At 35.8% G+C, this 26,695-nt stretch overlaps 2 protein-coding genes and 1 pseudogene across 5 annotated transcripts in view; 2 read left to right on the forward strand and 1 right to left on the reverse strand.

Annotated features, from left to right (window-relative positions):
* LOC113099183 (stromal interaction molecule 1-like) overlaps window positions 1-8,019 on the reverse strand; it is a 34,230-nt gene extending 26,211 nt beyond the window's left edge. For 2 of the 4 annotated variants that reach the window (XM_026264283.1, XM_026264282.1), the window contains exons 1-2: window positions 7,753-8,019; window positions 6,149-6,279 (exon numbers count right to left, since the gene is read on the reverse strand). In XM_026264283.1, coding sequence (XP_026120068.1) covers window positions 6,149-6,269 — 121 coding nt within the window. In that variant the 5' untranslated portion in view covers window positions 6,270-6,279; window positions 7,753-8,019. The remainder of the gene's footprint in view (window positions 1-6,148; window positions 6,280-7,752) is intronic. The other 2 variants (XM_026264284.1, XM_026264285.1) reach the window with 1 other exon arrangement.
* Window positions 8,020-9,943: 1,924 nt separating this feature from the next.
* LOC113099191 (rho-related GTP-binding protein RhoG-like) lies at window positions 9,944-12,974 on the forward strand. The gene is made up of 2 exons (XM_026264291.1): window positions 9,944-10,037; window positions 12,308-12,974. The coding sequence occupies exon 2, from the start codon at window positions 12,335-12,337 to the stop codon at window positions 12,908-12,910; it is 576 nt and encodes a 191-aa protein (XP_026120076.1). The 5' UTR covers window positions 9,944-10,037; window positions 12,308-12,334; the 3' UTR covers window positions 12,911-12,974.
* A 3,950-nt stretch (window positions 12,975-16,924) lies between these two features.
* LOC113099190 (neuronal acetylcholine receptor subunit alpha-9-like) lies at window positions 16,925-22,640 on the forward strand (annotated as a pseudogene).
* Window positions 22,641-26,695: the final 4,055 nt, after the last annotated feature.

A 26,695-nucleotide genomic window follows, 5' to 3' on the forward strand; every position in this document is an offset into this window, starting at 1 on the left:
AAGCTCGGATTTGTGCCGAGCGAACCTGGAGTAGCTTGGGAGTGGGAACTTTATCAGCTCAGAGCGTGTGTTACAAGAGAGACTGATGTAGGCTGGGATGTATCCGGTCATGTTTGTGTATATCAGAGTGATATAACACAAAGGAAGCAGTCCAAGAGGTCCATGAGCTGCAGAAATAAACCTTGGCATCTGTCTTTCCATAACAAGACATATAGAAACTCAAGAGGAGACGTCTCTTAAAGCTCTCCAAAAAAAGAGACAGAAGTCTATCTAAGCCTTTCAAAGTCACCCTGAAGGCATGGTAGATGATTGGGAACCAGGTTGGGGGCTGGTAAATGGACATGAAGAGAAGAGAAGAGAAGCATATCTGGTTTCTGAAATGTATCTCTTACCAAGTAGAATGAACTACAACCATTATATTAGATCTTATATTAGTATCTTCTTGAATACTAGGCTGCATTCAAAACAAAATGAGCAAACCTGAAGAAACTGAGCAATATCTATTTGTTGCTCAAATACTTGTCTCGGGCGATGTAATCACAAGTGATCAGAAAAGATAGATTGCTGCTTTACACCCGTGAGTAACATGCTAGTCTCCTGCCTAGTGACCTCTCCTGTGACATCCTGTGATTGGATTTCAAGAGGAGGGTCTCTTTTGGGACTCTGTTTTGTCACTGTTACTGCATGCTGATATAGCAAATAAGTCCACTTCCAAAAAAAGAAATAATAATAAAAATTGGGTTACATTGTTTTTCCCCAAATAAATAATTTTAGAGTCTGCACAAACTACAATTCTAAAGTTTGTTTTTGAAAGTAGTTGCTCACCAAGGCTTGGTAAAATGTAAAATACCTCTCTCTATTGTAATATTTTAAAATGTGATCAATTCATATGATGCAAAGCTGAATTTTCAGCATCATTACTCCAGTCTTCAGTGTCAGTGTCTTCAGTTCAGAAGCATTTCAATGTTGTATGATACTTTTTTCAGTGATTAAAAAGTTTAAGAGAACAGCATTTATTTAAAACTGAAATTTTTATTATTTAATGCATCCTTGCAGAATAAAAAGTGTTAATTTCTTCCAATAAACTTGTGAATGGTAGTGTATATACAAAATATTTAAATAGATATATTAAAAATAATAATAATTAATATTACATCTTAATCCAAGCATAAATTAAATATTTCAACCAGATTGCATCAAAACAACATATAAAGAAAATTACACAGGCATAATTGTGACTTTTAGGTCCAAAACTTATACTACCCTAGTACAGATCTGCAATGCTACAAAAGCTTGATTGCATTTCGTTATGATTTATTCAGAAAGATATTCTTTGAACAATACACATTTCGCAAAATTGCCACATTAAGACACGTTGCATAACCCGTCACTTCTCTTTTTCAGGTCGGGTGAGCAACAGTCTGGAGAAAACTCCGCTAGTTAGTTCAACATTTATAGTTAACTACCGAAATAACAGCAAAGAAACTCTATCGACCCCTGAGAATAGTGACAAAAATTATTTAGAATTGGACGGCACACTCGCAACACATATGCATACTTGCAAAGAGTATCTTTTTAGCTTTTGGATACCGGCTGTTGTCCCATATAAAGTGTTTATATAACCTAAAAATGCCTAAGATCATAAGCACTGGTCAAAGCCAAGAACACAGCCTTTGTAAGAAACATGATTCTCTGCATCTAATCAGAGTTCAGTGAATACAGTTATGGAATGCTAAAGTCCTCATACAACAATTATAATAGTCAAGACAAAGTAAATCATCAAATATAAACTTGATATAACAGATTTCATCTAGAAAGAAAGAGGACAACAAGCCACTAGTTATTTTCTGTCAATCTGCTGTTATATAACAGCCAGGACTCAGGAGATGAGGGGCCGGCTGCATTTTTGGGGAGGCTGAAAACTAGCTCACCAACTGTTGGACATTGTCTTCTCCAACAGGACTGGAACAAAAGCAGGCCAGTGGTATGAGTTTTATACTGTCTGTAGCCTGACCATCAGCCTCAGGAGACGCTGAGCTCCATCGGTGCGGTTCTCAGACCTGACACGCACAGCAAGTCCCAAAGATCCTCTCTGCTGAAGCTTGAAAGAGTTTTTGGTCACGGAGAGGCTGATGTAGTCAAGAAATATGTAATAAAATGGGATAAGAGTTGAAATTTTAGGACATACAGTACTGTTCAAAAGTTTGAGGTCTGTAAGACTTTTTGAAAAAAGTCTCTTATGGTCATCAAGACTGCATTTTTTAAATAAAGAATATGGTAATATTCTTTATGATTCTTCGTGGAATATGGTCATGAAACATTACTACAATGCAAAATTAAGAAACTGTTTTCTATTTGAATTTATTTTAAAATATAATTTATTCCTGTGAAGGCAGCCATTACTCTAGTCTTCATCCTTCAGAAATCATTCAAATATGCTGATTTGGTATTTGGTTTTATTTCAGTATCATAGAGTTACAATTCTAGTTTTTTAACGTTTTAATAATTTTTATGTGTTTGTCTATTTTTTATGTTTTTTATTCATTTGTATGTTTATTTCTAGCTATTGTTTACATCACCATAAACTAAATGAAAATGAGAAATATTGTAAAGTTTATTTTATATTAACTAACCAATATTGTTTTATGGTTTTAGTAAACTATAAGAGTCCTGGTGCTCAAGAAATATTCTTACTATTATCAACGTTGAAAGAAGTTGTGCTCTTTTTTTGGAAACAGTGATACATCTTCTCAGGATTTTGCTTTTCAGGATTTTGATGACTTGCAATAATTTTAAAATTTAAATTGATTTTAACATTATAAAATGTCTTTACTTTCACTTTTAATCAATTTGATGTGTTCTTATTGAATATAGGGACACTATCATAGAGGTGTTGGAAGATTAACAATAATTCATAAACCGTTTTCTTGTCGTTTTGGAATGAGTTTGCTCATGCTTAGAATGGGGAAAAAAACGGAAACCCCAAACTTCCTTGAACGCTTGTGACTGAATTCGATAAAGGCCAAAGTTGCCACATTTCCCATGTGCCTGTTAGTCTAAGTGCTGGGAAAGCCAGGAAGACTCCATTATCTAAGACTCATTTCTGTGTCTTAATACTCATCTCTTATGCTATCTTTATAAGTGACTTGGCATGTTATTTTTTTTTTAAAGTGAAGTGAGATGTGGCCACGTTTGGTGACCCATACTCAGAATTTGTGCTCTGCATTTAACCCATCCAAGAGCACACATGCACACCATGAACACACACATTGTGCCTAATGCCAAGAATAAAATATCTTAAATACAGAAATATAAGCATTGTAATATACCCATAATATGAGTCTAAACTCACAGCTACTGAAATTGAAAGCAACAAGCTCAAGCTGCTCATAAAAGATATAACATACTAGTAGCATACTGTGTACAGCATGATAATTTGCTTGGCAAACTTCTTACTCTTAGAAAATATTTACATGAACCAGGTTCAGATGCAAAATAACAAACTATGGTGTGTTACTTCCACAGTCAGAGAGAAAACAATGTAATGTTTAGATTCAGAATAGCATGCTAACATGATACTTTATCTTTGCAGCATATATGTGTGTGTATAAAGTATGCAAATTCTCCACATGCACAAGATACCCAGTTTATCTGCTACATTTACTAAAACGTAGTATAAACTTCAGTTCCAGTGTTATGAATGTGGTGGAAGTAAAAAAGATGCAATTTTCAATGTACTATAGTATGCTTAATGTACGCTACTTGTCTCGTAAACAAATATGCATTAAAGATGCAAAAAATAACCATGCGTTACTACTACAAATACAAAGCATAACATACTATTGTTGGAATAGTAGACCTGGATCTTTTTGTAAAGTTACAGGTGACACTCTACAGGTCAGTTCAGTTTTAAGTTAGTGTGAAATATGGTGGACTCACACACAGTAAAGCTCATTCAACCAGTAGCCGGATGGTGTTTTATCACTAAATGACTGGGCTCTATTCCAGTTTAAGAAAAGCTCTGAAATACAGTCTGGACTTTAGGCAGTTTTCCCAAGGGGCTCTTAAGTCATTACACTGCAATCAAGATCAGACGGTTTGATTCACTAACATAACACAGAAATGCAAGACCACCAGAAGGCCATAGCTATTCATTGTAAAAGACAACTTTTTTTTCTTTAAGTTGAACTGCACAAGAGCTATTGAGGCACGACGTGATTGATGACAAACAAATATAACTTTAACATCACCCAGGTTCACATGTAATAGTACTATGTAAACAGCAAATGCATTAAGAAAATAGTTCACTCAACATTTGCGTTGTTCTCCATAAATACGTTACGAAAGGAAGCAAATGAGATTAAAAGTAAACCCAAAATTCATCATACTGGTTACAAACCAATAATGCACTTCCAGGGTTCCCACATTATCTGAACAATGACATGGAAAAACAAAGTGAAAGTGACGTGTCGCCAAGTATGGTCTGTGCTCTGTATTTAACCCATCCAAGTGTGCACACACACACACACACAGCAGGGAGTGGTGAACAAACACACACACACACACACACACACACACACACACACACACACACACACACACACAGAGCAGAGGGCAACCATTTTTGCCAAAGTGTTATTTATAATAATACATTTATATGTTTATAAATTACATTAAACTATATGTACTTTTTCAATTTGTGTGTATATGTATGTATATTAGGGGTTGCACAGACTAAACGACTTCAATGCTCTGCCATGAAATTTTAAGCCTGACGTCGACTAATCGTTGGTCCTATAGATGGCGCAAAAGGATAACCAATATTTGAAGGACTTCCACATTTACACACCATTTCGTAACAGTTAAAATGACAAATAAATGTATACACCATTGTGTTATTTTTTTTTTTTGTGCGTTAATCGCCGTTTTCATCTAATGCGCTGCTGCACTGTTATGCACAGACATAGGCTACTAACAGTAGCTCGTACGTCATGCGAAGATCGCGCGAGCACGGAAAAATTCAGTGCGGAAATGTACGGTCAACACTGTTCTGTGATTTCTCAACAAATAGCTTAGAAACCGAAAATTCCAAAAGCATATATTTCTTAATAACTAAATCCCACAGTGTCACTACTGCTAGAGAGACGCCGGCATGTAGAAATAATTCACACACACAATCGCTCTCACTAATGCATTCATATGAATGTAATCTTTACTCTGCTACTTTATCTGTATCCGATTTAGAATGAGCAAAAATCTGTGAGAAATAAAACGACTCAAAGGAATAGGAACTGATAAAAATGAGCCGTTATAGGAGCAATAGCCATGTGGCCAGCGCTGTGTCATATGCCATAGCTGTGCACAAGGGGTTTGTCACAGCTCCAGACTTATTTGTTCATTAATGATGTCATCAGAGACTAGTCGACTTTGACTCGACTTTCACCACATAAAAGTCGACAAAAAAAAAAATCAGAAGTCGTTCAGCCCCTAATGTGTGTGTGTGTGTGTATAGAAATCATTTTAGAATACTATTTATACATGTTTTGTTCTCTATTATTTTTTTGTTTTTTTTGTTCTTAGAGTAACTTTAAACAAAAAGGTCACATTATAGCATAATTTTCTAAGACTTTTTTTTTTTTAGATGACTTTTAAAATAAACTTCTTTCCAAAATCTGAACGGATTCAAATTACAACAGAAAATCTGAATTAAAGCAGAGAAAGTTTCCCTCCCACCCCCACTTTTGACTGGAACTGGTTTGTTTCGTAGAGCAAGCATCCGGGCAAGAAGCAACAGATCCCAATCATCACTTATATGTAAACTTGTATGAACCCTAAGGACAAGCCACCCTTTATATGGGCCTAAGACATATTTCAGAAGCAATTGTACTCGCTATGATGCTCTAGGCACCTTTATTTGACATGCTGCCACAAGTAAGGACAGCGCTTAACAGAGATTGCATTCCCTTACTATTCTCAGCTAGGCCACATTTAGACCCCCATACAATTTCTAAATAAGACTACAGCATTGGAACAGAGGGTTGCAAAGAACAGAGCACTCTAAAGTACATTCTGTTTGTTGTTGTCAACTATGATGACACAGCTACTATTTATCCAATGGAAAATAATAATTCAGACAGTTCAAACTCACCTGAGACACCGTTGTCCAATGGTAAGGGGTCTGGGCTTACGAGATTGGATTTGACAGAACGACATTCCAAGAAGAAGCATACACATACAATCCAGAAAGGCACCAATCTACTGAGCTCCATAGTGGGACAGCTGGTTTGGGATACGAGAGAGAAAGATCATGTGAGCAAACCAACAATCCAACCATGTCAAGTCATGTATTAAAAGTAATACCGAGATGATATAGGGAACAACGCAGACAACTGAAACACAATCTGAATAAGCCTATACTTCCTCACTATATAGTAGCTGAAAAATAGAAGCATGTCCAAATTTCATTCATACCAACCATATTCAATAAATCTATACAGAACAAACTTCTTTAACAATCGCAAAGTAAGTTTCATTCAAACCCATTACTTTTGCATGCAGCTTTAATGTAATTAATTATGACACTTATTCTGCACATGCTCAGTAGAGTTCTCTTTTTGCTTAAATGTAAAGGTAATAGATAAAAGTCCCTATTTTGAAGTATTTGTGTTCTTTGATGCTCTATAGTTTCCTTCTTCTGTATAAAGTTATGGTGCCTCTGGACTTAAAGTTTTCTATTTTAACTCATATTGAATTATTAATACATATTAATACATATTGAAAGTATTTAAAAGTACTATTATATTGTAAAAAATTTATAATGTAGGCACCACTTACACTTTTGCAATAAATGCATCATTTCTAACAGGTAAAAATAAAAGAATTAGAACAATATAAAAGGTAAAACCCATTCAGTAAGTAGAGTGTAAAAAGTGTTAAATAAATGTTAAAGTAATTAAGATACCTGGAATTAACTTCCTGTAATTGACCTGAAAATTATTACCATTACTTTTTTATTTTTTATTAATGTATTAATAAATTTTTTGATTATGCATTTAAATTATATTTTAAAAAGTACCCTTCTGTAAATTCAAATTTCACAAAGATTACTTTTATCAAAGGTAGCACAAATGTTTTTATTTGTTGTCAATTTGACCCCCAGTAAAAGATTGCTGAAAAACAGGTTTTTATGTGTAAAAATACCAAACAAGAATTGTTACACAAATGTTATTTCCACAACAAAACGAATGCAACTTTTTTTTTTTCACGGTTGACCTGTGAAGAATGTTATCAAGTTACTCCCCTACTCACCTGTCAACTAATTAACATTTTTAAATCGAAACTACGTAACGTTAGTGTAACTATACTTACCATCTGAAAGGTTTACAGTCTTAAAGGTTTAGCTGTACTATATGAAGGGCACAGACTTTGCACATTAATAATCTTAATAATTAACACATTAACCTACGTAGCATATCTCCAGATATGGCTAAGGAGCAGATCATAACTAGTAAGAGTTCCTTCACTCACATTTGCTTTACAAAATCTGCCATAAAGAGGTGATTCATAATCAACAACACTGTATTATATTTGTATTAATGCGGTTGAATGCGCAGCTGGCTTTGTAGCGACAAAAAAAGGCCAATGGTTCCCACCTTTCCCACTTTCTAAACACCCAAATCCATATCTAAACAGATGTGTTATGTAAAACACGGAGAAACTAAGTGTTAAACGGTTTCAAATGAGCTGCGTTACCTCGAGTCCTCGCGCAGTCCGTCTCAGTGTTCGAGGTTCGTCTTCAGCTGCTCTCTCCTTCCGTCAGACTCCACGGAGGCATTGTACTGAAACACTCCAAAAACACACGAGCAAGCACTTCTGTGCGGTTTCCCGTACCGCTGATGAGAGAATACGGCAGGTGGACGTTAGTTCTCGGTCAGGGACGGAAGCAAAGGAGGCCGAACAAGCTGCGCTTCCTCCTCGACTCACGCCGGGCTGGCAGTCTGCGGCGTGACGCATGCGCAGTCACGCACTCCCTGCTATCTACACCATGCCGAAGCCTATCAAACGGTCTCCGTTACAACAAACACACACGCTGCTTGTTATTTAATGGTGTCGACTTTCAATAGACTGACTTGGTTATAAGTAATGATGTTTTCTATAATGTTTATGAGTGATTATTATTTAGTGTGTGTATTATGTTTACCACAATTAAAGTTGTTTGAAATTATTTAATTTGGCATCACTGTTTATAATGCATAATATAATTACATAATATAACATTCAATGTTAGGCAACTGTTATTTTTATTTATTTATTTATTTGCCTGTACTTTATATTCCCTTATAGTATTATACTTTGTATTAACATAATTTTAAAAAATGCATATATGCTATAATGTATTTTAAAAAAAAAATTAATTAATGATGTTGTAGTTAACAGATATCTCCTGACCCAACTGTGAACTTCACGAAAACTTTTTTTTCAATTTTAGTTTTTCATTAATTCAGTATTTAGTTTGTTTATTATTTACCACACTGAAAGCTGTTTTATGACAATAATATTCATAATATAATTATATTATATTACATTTATTTTAATAATTATAAGACTATTTTCTATTTATTTTTATCAAATATTTGCACGTTGTACTTTATATTCCCTTACATTATTATAATTTTTATTCATATAAATTATTTTTCTTTATTTATGCACTTTTATCCAAAGCAACTTAAATTATATTCAAAGTATACATTTTATCAGTTCATGCATTCCTTAGGAATGGCCCTTTGATTGGTGCTAAAAATAATAATAATAATGCATTCACTGTCTTGTTGGACACTCACATCTGTTGTGATGCTATTTTCCTAATACTTTAGTTTTTTCCTACTCAACCCTTTATGTGAAGGGATTGCAGAGTGTGCTTGTGTCTGTGAAAAGATTACAGTGCCTCCGAGTGGCTTCTTGATGACACTGAAAATGTCACTAACTGATGTTAACATTTACAGTTTCAGTTCGAGGCACCCATGCAAACATGCAGCTTTCTTCTTTATGAGATGTTGATGGACTGGATTTGTGTGAATTATTGTGGATTATTGTGATGTTTTTATCGACAGTTTGGACTAATTGGTGTGCACCTGCCAAACCTTCAGGACTTGTATAACTTCAGAGTGAAGAAACGGGCAGCCAACTTCGTCACAGACCCCTCTCACCCCGCCCACAACCAGTTTGCACTTCTCCCCTCTGGTAGATGCTACAGATCTCTGTGCACTAGAACATCCAGGCATAAAACACAGACCCCCTCCCCATGCCATCTCCATCTTTAACAGCAAAAATAGAAATGATTACCTTTTTCCAGTAATTAATTTTATTTTAAGTATTATGTAAATACATATGCATTTTTTATTTACACAAACTGTACAGTAAAAAAATGCACAAATCTGTACCAGATACCCACTGCTCTGGGTGTGTGTTAATGGTGTGTTCACTTCTCACTGAGCACTTGGATGGGTTAAACGCAGAGCACCAATTCCAAGTATGGATTACTATACTTGGCAAATGTCACGACTTTCACTTTCACTTTCACTTGAGATGTTTACCACATTATTATTATTATTATTATTATTATAAGTCTTACTTATTATTCTTTCTTCTCTCATGTCATGTATGTACCAAGAGCTAAAGAAACAAAACAAATTCCTTGTATGTTTGCACACACTTGGCGAATAAAGCTAATTCTGATTCTTATTCATTCTTACGGCACCCATTTACTGCAGAGGATCCACTGGTGAGAATGTGAATGATTGGATGGCCTGAGAGTGAGTACATTTTCAGAAAAAGTATATTCATTTTAGGCTGTTAACTTATGGCCTATATCATCTATGAACATCTCCACCAGCTTTTGCCTTTTTGTGTCACTGACTTCCTCTCAGCGCACTAGGCTGTGCTCACTTCCTCCTTCAGTCTTCTGTGTTACTGTATTTAGGGAGTTTTATTCATACCACTATTGACAATTTCCTGGACGCTCTTTTGTATCATGCACGGTGAGTTTATCTCTTATTTGCATTAGATTCTTTGTCCCAAACTCTCTATCCTATTAGTTTTTATTCTAGGCCAGATTTAATTCGCATCTCTGGTTTGATCATTTGTACTGATAAGAATGCATTGATGTCATTAGAGCAGTTACATCCTTTTTTTTAAATATTTTTTCTGCTATAGTCGAATGGAGCTCTGTTGTGTTTTATATATCTGACCAAATAATAATAAGTTACTATGTAATGGTATTTTAGATTTTATATCTATTAAATATAATAAAGAAAGAAAACCTTCTCTTTTCTACTAAAACATATAATGTGAGTTACAGTTTGTGAAGTCTACATAGTGTTGGTAGCATTTGGATATAAAAGAACTAAGACAATTTTGTATTTATTAGATAATAATTGGAAAAATATTCAAGATCAAAGGGTTTGATGGAGAACAGCATCATCTGAAATATGTGAGATGCACATACATTGATTTAATGACTCTTTTAGAGTCTGATTCACATTGTAGTTTACTTGGACAGCCCAGAGACAGAAAGATACTGTTTGTAAAATAACTAACCAATGTGTCATTCAGCAAAAATCCTTTTGAATATCTATGTGCTATAAAAAAATATATAACACACAAAAAACACACACATATATATATATATATATATATATATATATATATATATATATATATATATATATATATATATATATATATATATATACATATAATTTTTTTTTTTTTACATATACCTAGTAATTATAAAACATGCATTCATAATACTGTACTCTGCATTGTACTCCTTTTGACTGGAGCTTAAGATTTTTTACGCAATCATACAATAAGTGAATGGACTGTTTGTGGTTCTTGCCCTCTAAAAGAATAAGCTGTACAGCTCCAAGTTCTAGTTTCTTTGAAAAAAAAGGAACTGTCTTTTTGTCAGCAAAGTCATGTCAGACTCCTAAAGCTATAAATACTTTACTGATTTCACATTTCAAACTCAGATCTGCATAACTAGAGTACATGTTCGTTCTTTATCGTACATATTAGGCCTTCAACAGATAGATCAACACGTAAAACGAGTCGACAGCCTCTTCATTTGAGTTTTCTAAGATGATAAGAATGGACATCATGTGTTATAATAAATATTGCAAAATTATTACATTATTGCATTGTTTCAGAAGATGTTAACAGACACCCAAGTGAGATGAATTACTTCCCTACCAGCTCTATGCAACTGTTCTTCTCAGAAAGATATAAATAAAGGTCACTGACAACACTCATGTTTTGTGGTCAATAAGGGTGGTCATATTTATCTTAAATGCACATGATAATCTGACAGAAACATGATTTACTCATCCATGATGGAGTTCTACCATGAATATGTTAATTTATTTTAATCAGTATTGGAATGACTGTTTTTGACTAATATTAATCTGCAGTTTTTGGCACATCATTTCAAAAAGATAACTGTTTAAAATAACAGTTTTTTTTATTTGAATACATTTTTAAATGTAATTCAAAGCTGAGTTTTCAGTATCATCCAGTATTCAATACCACATCATCCTTCAGAAATCATTCTAGTATGCTAGTTTAGTGCTCAAGAAACGGTACTTATTATTACCGATGTTGAAAAAAAAGTTGTCCTGCTTCATATTCTTGTAGAAAATGTGATACACTACCATTCAAAATATATTAAAACGATAAGAAATGTACACATTTATTGAGCAACAACACATTCAATTGATCAAGTGACAAAAGACTTTATAATATATATATATATATATATATATATATATATATATATATATATATATATATATACACACACATACATACATTTCTATTTGTATTCAACAAATATTAAGCAGCAAAAGCTGTTTTCAGTACTGATAAAGTACGATCATTCAATTATTAATAATTGAACACCAATCAAAACATATAATATTTGAGTAGCAGATCAGCATATTACAATGATCTGATGGATCATGTGACACTAAAGACTGGAGTAATGAAGCTGAAAATGAAGCTTTGCATCACAGGAATTACATTTTAAAATATATTAAAATAAAAAGTCTTTTAAATTGTAATATTTTGCAGTATTACTGTTTCACTGTATTTTTGATCAAAGAAATGCAGCCTTGGTGAACAAAAACCTAATTATTCAATAATTCAATAATTAATTAATACTTTTAAAGTGTATCTAGATTTTTTTTCTGATAAATATCTCATGTACTACATGCAAGTCATAGTCTACATTTGGTCCTTGTGTGTCTTTCAGTTATTGAAAGTTGAAGGGAGAACAACAATGCAGAACGTCAAGTGTGTTGTAGTTGGAGATGGTGCCGTTGGGAAGACCTGCCTCCTGATTTCCTTCACCACCAATGCCTTTCCTAAAGAATACATCCCCACTGTTTTTGACAACTACAGCTCACAGCTCACTGTAGACTCTAAAATAGTCAGTCTGAACCTGTGGGACACCGCGGGACAGGAGGAGTACGACCGTCTACGAACTCTCTCCTACCCACAGACCAATGTCTTCATCATCTGCTTCTGCATCACCAATCCCTCGTCCTATGAGAATGTCAAGCTAAAGTGGTACCCCGAGGTGTCAGAACACTGTCCTAATGTGCCCATCCTGCTGGTGGGGACTAAAAAGGATCTGCGAGATGATCCAGAGGTGCTGCAGAAGCTCAAAGAGAAGAACCTCTCTGTGGTGTCCCAGCAGCAGGGGGTGGCGCTGGCCCGACAAATCCAGGCCAGCAAATACATGGAGTGTTCAGCGCTCAACCAGGACGGGGTGAAGGAAGTGTTTACAGAAGCTGTTCACGTTTTCCTCAACCCCAAATCCCGAGCCCCCAAGAAATCATGCGTGCTACTATAAATGGGACAGGATCTGAACATATGTATTTTTGTATGGGGTATTTGTTTTATCACATGTACAAATAAATGAAAATCTTTTAAATAAAATTGTAAAAGTTACAAATGTTTTTTACATTATATAACAAAATATCATACCAAGTGGTATTTATTTTAAAGAGAAATTAAATATATTAAATATTTGAAAGAATATTAATATAAATAATGCTAGGTTTCAAATAATAAAAAATTGAAATACGCTGTAAATATTCCAAATAATTATTGATTGGTGTGATTTGGCCAAACCTAAAGGGGAGCTATTATGTTTTTTCAACTTTTCAACTTTAGTTAGTCTGTAATGTTGCTGTTTGAGCATAAACAAGATCTGCAAAGTTAAAAAGCTCAAATTCCAATTCAAAAGGAGATATTTTATTTAAACGTATTTGGTTGAGCTGCACTAGAGAAGGCAGTGAGTGTTATCACAATTTCGGAGACGTTTTAGCTTTCCCAAGACACACAAAATTAGAGTGGTTACAATCATCAAGGTTTAGATTGTGCTTAAATTGATTTGATCTTGACGCAAATTTACAACTGAAGCTCGCAGCAGGCGACGGTAAGGGGCATGACATTTCCTGACCAGGCACCGAGTACTGCCAATCACAACACACACTGTCCCAGCTAACCAATCACAACACACACTAGCCCAGCTAACCAATCACAACACACACTGGCCCAGCTAACCAATCACAACAAACACTGTCCCAATTAACCAATCACAACACGCACTGTCCCAGCTAACCAATCACAACACGCACTGGCCCAGCTAACCAATCCCAACACGCACTGTCCCAGCTAACCAATCACAACACACACTGTCCCAGCTAACCAATCACAACACACAGTGGCCCAGCTAACCTATCACAACACACACTGGCACAGCTAACCAATCACAACACACACTGGCCCAGCTAACCAATCACAACACACACTGGCCCAGCTAACCTATCACAACACACAGTGGCCCAGCTAACCCATCACAACACACAGTGGCCCAGCAAACCCATCACAACACACAGTGGCCCAGCTAACCCATCACCACACACACTGGCCCAGCTAACCAATCACAACACACAGTGGCCCAGCTAACCCATCACAACACACAGTGGCCCAGCTAACCTATCACAACACACACTGGCCCATTTAACCTATCACAACACACACTGGCCCAGCTAACCAATCACAACACACAGTGGCCCAGCTAACCCATCACCACACACACTAGCCCAGCTAACTTATCACAACACACAATACTTTGCCATGGCACTCTATAGGTAGAGTAAATGCCAAAAATAAATGTTATATAATGTTGTTATTGTTGTTTTTGTTTTGCAAGATTGTTAAATGGGAGATTTAGTTTGGTATTCTGAGTTTTTGTTATGTTTGTGACAAGTTAAGCAGGTATCATATATGTTAAATGTTAATAAATAGGCTTACACATTAAACTATTGGTATGCTAATCAAAGCAATGTGTTACTTAGCATGTTAGCATTTAAGGAATAAGTTAGCTATAATTAGCTATAATTAAATTTCCACTACTAACATATTTAGTATTGGAACATATTAATGAAAATGGCAGAAGACCGTAACTCAGGGGAGAAGAACTGTTTAATAAAGTCGTCATTTTGTTTTCTTTGCTCAAAAAAGTATCTTCTCGTAGCTTCGCAAAATTGAAGTTGAGCTATTGATGTCACATTGACTATTTTACAGATTGTCTGGGAACATTTCAGTTGTGTTGCAGTCTATAGGAGGGTCAGAGAGCTCTCAGATTTAATCAAAAATATCTTAATTTGTGGTCCGAAGATGCACGAAGGTCTTACAGGTTTTGAATGACATGACGGTTTCATTTTGGGGTGAACTAACCCTTTAAGTTTCAAATCACTAGCTGAGTCCTATTTTTGAATGCTCCCAATTATTTAATTGTGTTTTTCTTTGTTACTCAAAGGTAAATATAGCCAACAAATGTAAGCAAAACTGTCACTGATTCAAACTACAGTACATTTGACTTTGAGTTTAATTCATGATATTTTCAAATATTCTGCAGGTATAAAGCATGATAGATTCTGAATCTGCATGTAAAGCAAAGCCTGTTTTCAATTTGATGTACATTGGCATATTTAACCTCGCTGCAGCAATCAGTATTAAACTTCACGTATTCTTGAACACAAGAAAGAGATTCTGTGCCACTTCTGTGTGAATCAGTTCACACAACCACTGCCACAGTATATGTATAAAATGCTTTTTAAACTTTTTACTTTTCTGCGCATGTTTATAAAAAGGAGGAACCATTTATGAAAATCTGTGCTTTGCCCACTTACCTCACTATTACAAAACATGAAACTTATTAGTTTCAAGTTCATTTTTTGGGGGGGAGATGAGTTTGTGGCTGCTTATGAAGCAATTTTCATGCGTCCGTGTACTTTCTCTTGTGTTGACTTTCGAGACTCTTGCTAGTGAGAGTGGCAGAAATGAGAAACATTCACTTCCCTCCTCAAAATCCTCTGCAATTTCTGGCACAGTTTGCAGCAGTCTTGGTATTTGTTGTATGTCTGGAGACACAAGAGAACAGAACAATAAATTAGTCACTTTTAGCTGGGAAAATACTTAATTTAAATAAAATGAATCTCAGGGTTGTGAATAAAAATAAAAATAAAAACTCTAACCTTAAGAAAAGCCTTAAGAAAGAGTTACTTGGTGTTGCATGGGCCTCAGTGTGATTTGAAAGTAAAATGAAGTAGACTAACATGAGACTGCTGCAGTTTTATGATCAGGCAAACACTGCTGTTCATTCACTTAAATCCAGACCACAAGCCAGAGAATTTGACAGTGAAATCAGTGTTATGGCCTCTGGCTAACACAAAACAACACGCTTGTCTTTGTTTGGACCTCTCTGGCTTTCATTATGTTTTAACATTCTCTTTCCCATCCATTAAATTATATAAATACGATCTACAATTTGCAAGTCTATGTACAAATACAACAGTTTATTTCATCATGTAAATATTTTTTTTTCTTCTCGCATACTGATCACATGATAATGAGATCATGTAAAAATATATATATTTTCCTTTTCTAATATAATGATCACATGATAATGAGATAATCTTCAGTCTGATGTGGTAAGATACAAATATTATGACTCTACAGTTAAATGATGTGCTAATACTGCCAGCCTGTGGTCAAAGATTGAAAGCACCTCATTTAAACTTGCTAAACATGATAGGGACCTGCTGGTTTTATACAGGCCTTTCCCTTACAGTATTTGAAATCCAATTTTTTCTTTTTATTAGTGAACTGTTGTGAGGTTAGCTAATGTTTATCAAATATGACAACTGCATTAAATATATTATTAATCTATTCCCAGGTCTAATTATTTATTTGTAATATAATGACACTATTGTCTTCCTTAGAGCATTTTGACAGCAAAAATATTAGTAATAATTAAGTAATTTCATAGTAAAATTTTGCAATACTTGTGAACCTGCTTTTAAACTAAATTTAACATCTGCTAATTGAATAAATGTAAATATAAATGTAAACTATTTGTATTTTTATATTATTGTGTTATATAACACAGCTATATAAAGATTAATAAAAAGCATTGATGGACGGACATAGTATTACTAGTCAAATTTATTTTTGATCATTATTATTTATTTACTAAATAATGAACTATTTAACATTTATGAACTGCCTGTTTATGGATAAATAATATTAATACTAATAAATACATGTGAATGTCAATGGCAGCAAAAACATATATAATATATAATACGATGTCAAATAGAGTGAGGCACAGAGGCTGGATTACACACGTGCTCTGTTTGGAGGATTAAACTGGTTCGTGTCTCTGTGTATTATTGACTTTTTTCATACAGCAGCTGTCATCTGGAGTTGAAAGACTAGATCTTCAATGAATCGAACATCTATTCACTTGTCATTTAATGCCCAATTGCAGAGCTTCAGTAAACCGAACTGTGAGATGCCTGCCAAGAATGTGCAATATTTTGCCTTTTTTACCTTCTGCTTGCTGTTTGTGCCAGGTAATGCTTTCTTCTTTCTTACATATCAGTGTGCCACTGGGCTGTTGTTAGTTTCTGACCACAATTGATTGATTTTTAAACCGTAATAGGTCTTAAACCTTCTTTACATTCTAAGCAAATTCATTTTAAACATTCTATTATGACGAACTGTAAAAAGTGACATTGAAGTGAAAGTGCATTATTTGCCATTTACTTTATGCAATGATTTCCATCTATATATCTATTTCTGTATCTTGACATCACATTGTCAGTCTAATATGATAATCCTTTCTGTAAATCTCTTTTAAAGCTTCACTGACATGACAGAGCAGTAGCAAACATCTGGCAAAGTCTGGACCTGTGTCTATATCACTCAAAGGCTTTCAGATAGTTTTTAGTACCTATTTAATATTAATTATCCTCTTTTCCTCTGCACTGGTGTACCATCTAATCCTGTATAGTAAGACACCATGTTCTGTGCAACTGGGGCATGTTGTCACAAAGTGTCAGTGTGTTTCAACTGTATCTGTTTTCTTTTTTCTGGACAATAACAGTGGGAATATTCGATATTGGTATACTGACCAGCTGCTTAATGGTAGATATACTCAATCTCTTGTGTTGTATAGCCTCAGACGGGTAATCTAGCAGGAAATCTCATCCCTCCACTCTTCCCGATTAAGCCATCTGTCATGTGGACATGTGTTATCCATCACACAAGAACTGGCATGTGGCCCTGATTGACAGGCGGCTCTGATCTATTGCTGTCCAGTAATAGAGAAACATTAAAACTCAAATATATAATAAAACTGAAAAGTTATGATTTGGTTTACCATAGAATGAATCTTTTCTTGTATTTGTGCTGTTAAACTAATAATAATAATAAACAAATCACATTTACACCACTTTGTAATGTTTTATTTATTTATTTTTATTTTTATAAGTCTTATGTTCATCAAAGCTGGATTTATTCGACAAAAATACAGTTAAATCATTAATATTGTGAAAAATATTTCTAAAACATATTTGAATACAAATTGAAAATAATTTATTCCTGTGATGTGACGCTGTTTTCAGCATCAATACTTTTACATTTTTGTTTTATTTATTCATTGCATTGATAAATAAAATTTCCAAAAGTATTTATTTGCAATAGAAAACCTTTTAAAAATGATAATATTTAATGTCCCTTTCAATAAATTGACATCCTTGCTGAATAAAAGTATTTATCCATTATTAATTAAAATATACAAACAAAACAGTTCTTTCTTTCTTTTTTTCCCAGTTTGCTGGGGGGCCAATGGGATCTATGCCCAGAAACTGCTCAATGATTTATTTAGAAACTACACAAGTGCGCTGAGACCAGTGGAAGACACAGAAGACATCCTGAACGTCACACTACAGATCACACTCTCCCAAATCATTGACATGGTAATCTGCCACAGGATACACAGAACCACAGCCTACCAGAAAATGAGTTCGAATAAGGACACTAGAGAAAATGTAGTCATTCTGTTGGATAACAAACACAGATAAATGTGCAAGCATCACAAATACTGTGATATAAATCATATAAGGAGTTTTATATAATTTTTACAGTATGGTTGGATAAAAAAGGTCATATAAATTGCTGAGACCGTGTACCCTTCTATTACAGGACGAGCGTAACCAGATTCTGACAGCTTATTTATGGATACGGCAAGTCTGGATTGACAAGTATCTCACCTGGAATAAGGCGAACTATGACGGGCTTGATACCATCCGTATACCTGGTAGTTATGTATGGAGACCTGATATAGTCCTATATAACAGGTCAGATTGGTATTCAGATGGCCATTTTTGTTTGCTCTTTCTTTTCCCCCACATGGAGGCACAAACTCAACACTTAATTAACGCATTTATGATTAAACATTCATATACTCCTGTAGCTTCTTAAAGGCTCTAAGTAATACTGTTAGGCGATGCATTTAGCTATTTCAAGTTGAAATAAAATAAAATAAAATAATAAAACATCAAATGGAGCGATATTTAAGTAACAACCACACTATCTTTTGAATAAATTTGTCCATGTTAATCTTTTGTTGTGGCATCTATTTCAATTAAATCCTTCTGAACGACATATAAGAATGAAGTTTTTGTCATGTCAGTTTTGTACTGTATACCCTCCACATAGATAGTGAAAACCCAGCAAAGGAATAGTCAGTAATTACTCATTACAGATTCTATTTCAACCACTTTCTTTGCCACTTTGGGGGAATGTAATGACTCTACAGTGGCTATAATTACAAAACAAAACTCCTGTTGAAATTACAGTGCTGTCAACCGAGTCGCGAACAGGCTCCGAAGTGCCGATCTGAATCAACCGAGTCGCGAACAGGCTCCGAAGTGCCGATCTGAATCAACCGAGTCGCGAACAGGCTCCGAAGTGCCGATCTGAATCAACCGAGTCGCGAACAGGCTCCGAAGTGCCGATCTGAATCAACCGAGTCGCGAACAGGCTCCGAAGTGCCGATCTGAATCAACCGAGTCGCGAACATGCTCCGAAGTCCCGATCTGAATCAACCGAGTCGCGAACAGGCTGCGAAGTGCCGATCTGAATCAACCGAGTCGCGAACAGGCTACGAAGTCCCGATGTGAATCAACCGAGTCGCGAACAGGCTCCGAAGTGCCGATCTGAATCAACCGAGTCGCGAACATGCTCCGAAGTCCCGATCTGAATCAACCGAGTCGCGAACAGGCTCCGAAGTGGCGATCTGAATCAACCGAGTCGCGAACAGGCTCCGAAGTGGCGATCTGAATCAACCGAGTCGCGAACAGGCTCCGAAGTGCCGATCTGAATCAACCGAGTCGCGAACAGGCTCCGAAGTGCCGATCTGAATCAACCGAGTCGCGAACATGCTCCGAAGTCCCGATCTGAATCAACCGAGTCGCGAAGAAGCTCCGAAGTGCCGATCTGAATCATCTGAGTCGCGAACAGGCTCCGAAGTGCCGATCTGAATCAACCGAGTCGCGAACAGGCTCCGAAGTAACGATCTGAATCAACCGAGTTGTGAAAAAAAAAAACTCTAAAAAACAATAGCCCAAGTTTAGTAAAAAAATTTTTTTATTGAGACTATAAAAAATAATTCTGCATCTATTTTTAGGTGGCACACCCGTGGCTATGCCACTGATATGAAGAGTGGAAAATATTGACAAAAATAATGTACAAAATCATGTAGCCTATCATGTATTTCTATTCTGCTTTTTTTAATTTGTTTGTTATTTGAGTTTTTAATCTTTTTCCTACTTTGATTGATTAGATTAATCTTACTAAGCTAAAAAAAAATTCTAGGGTTGTTGACTTTTATGCACACAGTAAATTGACTGTAACTACTCTGCCGTTTACTATAGAATAATCTATGTCTTGCAGTGCTGATGATCACTTCACCAGCACTATGGACACCAACGTCGTGATCCGTCATGATGGCCAGATCATGTGGGATGCTCCAGCCATCACTAAAAGCTCCTGTAAAGTTGATGTCTCGTTCTTCCCCTTTGACGCCCAGCAGTGTCGTCTGACCTACGGCTCATGGACCTACAACGGCAACCAGCTTGACATTCTGAACGCCATGGAGAGCGCAGATCTCGCAGACTTGGTGGACAACGTGGAGTGGGAGGTGCTGGGAATGCCGGCCGAGAGGAATGTCATTCTGTACGGCTGCTGTGCAGACCCTTATCCGGACGTGACCTACACTCTGAAACTGAAGAGAAGGGCCTCGTTTTATGTGTTCAACTTGCTCATTCCCTGTGTGATGATCTCTTTCTTGGCTCCGCTGGGCTTCTATCTACCTGCAGACTCTGGAGAGAAGGTGTCACTGGGAGTCACTGTGATGTTAGCACTCACCGTGTTTCAGCTGTTGGTAGCTGAGATCATGCCTCCCTCAGAGAATGTTCCTCTTATAGGTGAATCATAACTGCTGGAAAACATTTAGATATGATTAAAATTTGCATATATACAAAGCTTTAATATAAAGTCAGCCTTAAGTCATGAACTATATATACAGCAAATAGTGAGCGCATGCAATTCAAATATCAGCCTGGACATTTTAGCACTTTTATTTTTAGCTAAATATTAAGTTTTGTGTCACTTATGTGTCTCATATGTATCCTAAATCGAAATCGCACCTCATTCACTATTTCCATTAGGCTATATTACAAGTCACTTGAAGGAGTAAATGAAAACAAGTGAGTGATGAAACAAGTGCACTGGAAAGCATAGTTTGTGCTTGCAGTTCAATAAGTATTTGAACTGGCAAACTAGCTGCTCCAGCAGTAAGATAAAAAAAAAAATAATAATAATAATAATAATAATAATAATAATAATTCTGCCATGGAAAGAAACCCTAACATAACAATTTCACAATTAATTTACAAAAAATGTATACCAGGATTGCATTATGCTGTATGCTTTAGAGAAGCACTCTGTGAAATTAATGGATGGACGATCTAGCTATTGGTGCCATCTTCTGGTGAGACACCAATTGACTCTCATAGTGCATTGTGGGTATTCTCTAGCCTTTGAGCATACAGGGGGCGAATTCAGACACAGGACATTTTGTTTAGCGAATCAAGTTCACACAGTTCAACCAGTGAAGTCTGATTCTCTAACAAATGACTAGGTCGGTTATTTTCTAGTAAATTAAAATCATACAACTTACATAGTGCAGCTATCTGTGTGAATACTGACCGGTTATTCATATGACTGACATTATGTCAGTTACATTTTATAAATATTAAATGCATAACCACATTAAGCAAGGTACCAAACCCCTAGTATGGAGTTTGGAAAAGAGTTTGGAGTATTGAATACCATACTTAGCCAAATGTCGCTCACTCACTTTTTAAATTTTCATTTTGATCTAGTCAAACTAATATAAACTTTTATTGGCAATATCACTGAGAAAAAAAAGTTTCTAAACTTTCTCTTATGTACTTTTTCTACAGGAAAATATTACATAGCCACAATGACCATGATCACTGCATCCACTGCCCTCACCATCTTTATTATGAACATACATCACTGTGGCCCTGAGGCCAAACCTGTCCCAGAATGGGCCAAGAAATTCATCCTGCAGTATCTGGCCAGGATTTGCTTTGTCTACGAAGTCGGTGAGAACTGCATGACCTCACAGCCAGAGAGACCAGACCCCCAACCACCAAAAGCCCCTGAATCCAACTGCAACATGAACGGCCAAGCTGGGAAAGATGACTTTGTGTTCAAATTTGAGGATGCCATGTCTCCAAAGCTCCCAGGTGACACAGAAGACGCATCTCAGATCATGAGTCCGGCGTGCTCACTGGGAAAACACCCCACCTGTCAGTATGGTGTGTGGAAGGAGGGAGTGTTCATGAGCATGGACTGTGGTGATGGGGCGGCAGAGGCGGGAAAAGCCACAGGAAGAGGAGAGGATGAATACAGAGATCATGATGGCGGGCTCAAAGTGCAGTGCAAGTGTGAGCAGCAACATCTCATGAGGAATATTGAATATGTCGCAAACTGTTACCCGCGATCAGAGAGCCACAGCGAGAAGAACTGGAGAGTGGAAAAAGGTCGCCAAGGTTCTGGACCGATTCTTCATGTGGCTGTTTTTCATTATGGTTTTCTTCATGAGCCTACTTATAATGGGGAAAGCCATATGAGAAGAAATAAAGACATAAATGAAAGGCTATAACTGATCATATAAAAGATGCCATACAACCAGTTGGCCATTATCACAAAAAAAGATTACAGATTATTTAGCAAAAGCAATCATCTAGATACATTTCCCCACTTACAGTAAAATAACTGGAAAAAAAAAAACATAGACAAAGTATATGTATTTGACTTTAAATGATTTTATTATGTGAGAAAAGAAGAGACTATGGAGTGACATGAAAGGGCAATATGCAAAATAATTGAGCATATTATACAGCGATTGACCAATTAGAATCAACCAACCATTCCAAAGATTGATGAAAATACAGTTATTCATTGTTAGTTCATGCTAATTCACAGTGCTAACTAATGTTAACAAGCACAACTTTTGATTTGAATGATTTTTTTAAATTAATCTATTTATTATTTATTTTTATTAATTTTTTTGCTGTATTTAGAAATAAATAATTTTTTGTAAATGTATGCTATTATAAACTAAGCAAATCCAGTCCTCTCCACTGATCAAAATGCCTGAAACAGAAGCATTAAAACACTGATCACAGACGTTGTGGTGCTTTGTAGTTTGTCATATTTTTTCACCATGTCTCCCGGAGCTTAATCTTCTTTTTATCCTTTGCTCTGACAGCTGAACTATGTCATTACACAAGCAGTGTGGATCTCTTTTCTGTCTGTGCACATCAACATAGATCCTCCCTTTCAAGAGTTAATAAAGTAAAGAAGAGCATCTTACTTACAACAATTTATTTATTTATTTTAATTTCTTTAATCTTTTTGATGACTAATGATACATTTGTGTCAAATAATAGTTTTTTTTTTTTTTTTTTTTTTTTTTTTGCAGACATATGCTGTTCATTTCCATATAACTGCATGTACAACAATAAACCATTTGTGCATAAAATGAGGAAGTTCTCCAACAGAGGCAGGAAGCATCTTGCACATCTGTGAGCTCCTTCTGCAGTTCTAAAATTAAAACTTAAGAGAACACTGAATGGTTTGACTTAAAGCGGTAAGGTCAAATATAAGAACTTGTTTGAAAGAGAGAAATGAATCATTTGATTTTAAGGAACTCCTTGATTTTAAGGAGCTTCTTCTTTTTCTTTTTTTATTATGTTAGTTTTTGATTATTCCGAAATTTTTAAATATTATATTTTAGTCACTGCCTCTTCATAGATCCATAAACTTATTTGTTCCATTCCTGGATGATTTTTTCTTGTTCAGATGTTCTTTTTTCAAATAAACAGTGTGAATTACTTCAAAGTGTTTAAATTTCATCCTTTTTGTGTTTTAGGGGATGTTAGCAGGACTAAAGTATATTTTATTCCACTCGGGTGTACAGTATATTAACCATGCACACGAGAAGCTGTGTAGAACACAGAAATGTATTGGTTTTCATTTGATAAATATGAGTAATATATTAGGTTAATAAGGTATAATATTAAGAATGAATGTGTGCGTATTGTGAATTCATTAAATAAACATGGTTACTTGACATTCCTGGAAGCCTTTTAGTAAAATGAAGATTTCCAAATGCATTACTTTACAATAAATTGTAGTTAATTCTCAGTTGTTTTTTTTTTTTAGTTCACTTTAATCCCTTTAAATTGTTTAATATAAAGGACCATTACATTTCATTTGATGCCCATGACCAGTATCATGTGATGAGTGGGCAGAGTTTTCACCTGTCCCAGTAACCGCACTAGTGATAGAAATGTAGAAGCTTATTTTAAAGTGCAAAGAATTAAATGTACAAAATGTGTGACTAAAGCATTTTTACAACACTATATTGTATGTCCGTCCCATTAGTTAATCAAAAGTTTTATGCAGTTGAACCAAATACAGGAAATATGTCTGTGACGCAGTTACATCTCTCGTCCTTCACTGTCGTAAGTCCTCTTTTATCCTTCTGGATCTCCTCCATGGGACTAGAGACCAGTGAGTGGAACAGGTGTCACTCATTTCCAATCACTCCACCGGCCTCGCTCCATTCCAGGCAGACGAGGCGAGAGAAAAGGAGACTGAAGGATGAGGAGCGACAGAGACGAGAGATGGGAGAGAGGAGAAAAATATATATATTTATTGTTCCGGTTCCAAGATGTTTAATAATGCTAAATGCTAAAGTAATGTTGTTTGTTTGTTTTTGTGCAGATTTGTGGATAAAAGTAATCAAAGACAGGCCTAAATGCAATATGGTAATCTGATCATAAAACACTTTATAAATGATTTACGTTTGTTTTTAGGGCTGACCATTTGTGACTGGATTATGAAATGCATGTTAAGCTGAGTTCATACTGCAAGATTTTGGCCCCAATTTTGGCTCGCCGACAGGTTGCTGACAAATTGCTGACAAATGCCCGAAATCACAAGGAAATCGGTGCTCGTTCACGCGAGTGACAATCACACAATGTGAATGAGCAAATACGCTATCTGGAGAATCACCAACGATTCGCCGACGCCCGTGAGATATTTGGCATGCAAATATCTTGACCTGTCAGCGATCCAAAATACATCCGTGTGAAAAGTGTTCTGACTGAAAATTACTTCGGCATTGACCGATAGCCAATGAGAGAGCAAGATACAGAGTAGCGGGGTGTTTGAGGAGGAGTTATAGACCACAATATCAGCAAGCATGGCTCGCATCTCCCAAACCATTGCCTTCTCCATATTCTTCCTTTCTTTTATTTTTCTTGTTTTCGCTGCAAATCAGCGCACAGGCAATTCGTATTGCAAGCTTCTTGTGGGCTAACATTTTTTATAATAATCCCTGTCTCACGTGAGAACTCCGATCTTGCACGGATGATATCGCATTGTTTCCTTGTTACATCTCATGTGTGTTTGGTTGTGAAATGTAGTTTGTCGACGATTCTTCCTGTTGTAAAGTCATGCAGTGTGACCCGACTACTTTAAAAATCGTGCAGTCTAAACCAGGCTTTACAGTCTTTCTCAATTGCTAACACACAATTAATGAAACAACTCACCATTTTCTCACAACTATAAACACAATCTCAAAACCATGCCATGTTTGTTGCTCTTGGTACTTGTACATTTTTTGTTTGCTTGTCTTGTCTTAAGAAATCAGCTCCTGGACATCAGAAATAGCACACCAAATTGAGCATTCAGATTTACTGGACATTCTAGTCAGAGGAGCTTTGCACAAGGGCTCCTATTCAAGCGCCCCAGGCGACTCAAGTGGGTTTTTAACGCAGTTTTAGGACTCCACTGCAGAGTATTCATCTGGTAATTTTCCACTCTCTACAGGGCTGGATTGTTAATCGGGCATACCGAGCCTTTTTTAAATATATATTTTCCTTTTTTGCCGAGGAATGTCACGCAGGAACATCGAGCAGCCAGTGGCCCATTGGTTTTTTTCCTGTATTGACAGTGTAAACATCCAATCACAATGCACTGTAGACGGAGCAATTAAGTATTTTGCTCCACATATATAAAGATCGCTTCACCCCAACTTCTTCCTCATTGGCTTTTACCACATTTTCAAAGCCACTTCATCAAGAACATGTTTGCTCTGCAATGAGTGATGCAGGCCAAATAGCCAGGCAGAAAAAGAAGAAGAGAGTAGCTGAATCTGTAAAGTTCTTGATGGGACTCGCAACGGAGGCAGGCATCTAAATTATCCTAATATGTGTGCGCGCCATGAGTGTAGAATAAATAAAAAGCTTTTGTAACATTATACATATACCTTTCAATAGCCTGGAGTCAGTATTATTTATTTATTTATTATTTGAGAAATTATAGAAATGAACACTTTTATTTAGCAAGGATGCTTTAAATTGATGAAAAGTTACAATGCTGAACATTTATAATGTTACAAAAAATTATATTTCAGATAAATGCTGTTCTTCTTAACTTTCTATCCATCAAAGAAACCTGAAAAATGTATAATCAGCATATCTGAACGTTTGAATGATTTCTGTAAAACTGTAGTACCAGGTTGAAACTGACTTTTAAAGTGATATATATATCATATATATATCACCCCCAGCCGCATACTGATTAAAACTCATTTATAAGGCATTTTAAAGAG

Source organism: Carassius auratus, unplaced genomic scaffold (genome assembly GCF_003368295.1).
Source record: "Carassius auratus strain Wakin unplaced genomic scaffold, ASM336829v1 scaf_tig00216878, whole genome shotgun sequence".
Lineage (NCBI taxonomy): Eukaryota > Metazoa > Chordata > Actinopteri > Cypriniformes > Cyprinidae > Carassius > Carassius auratus.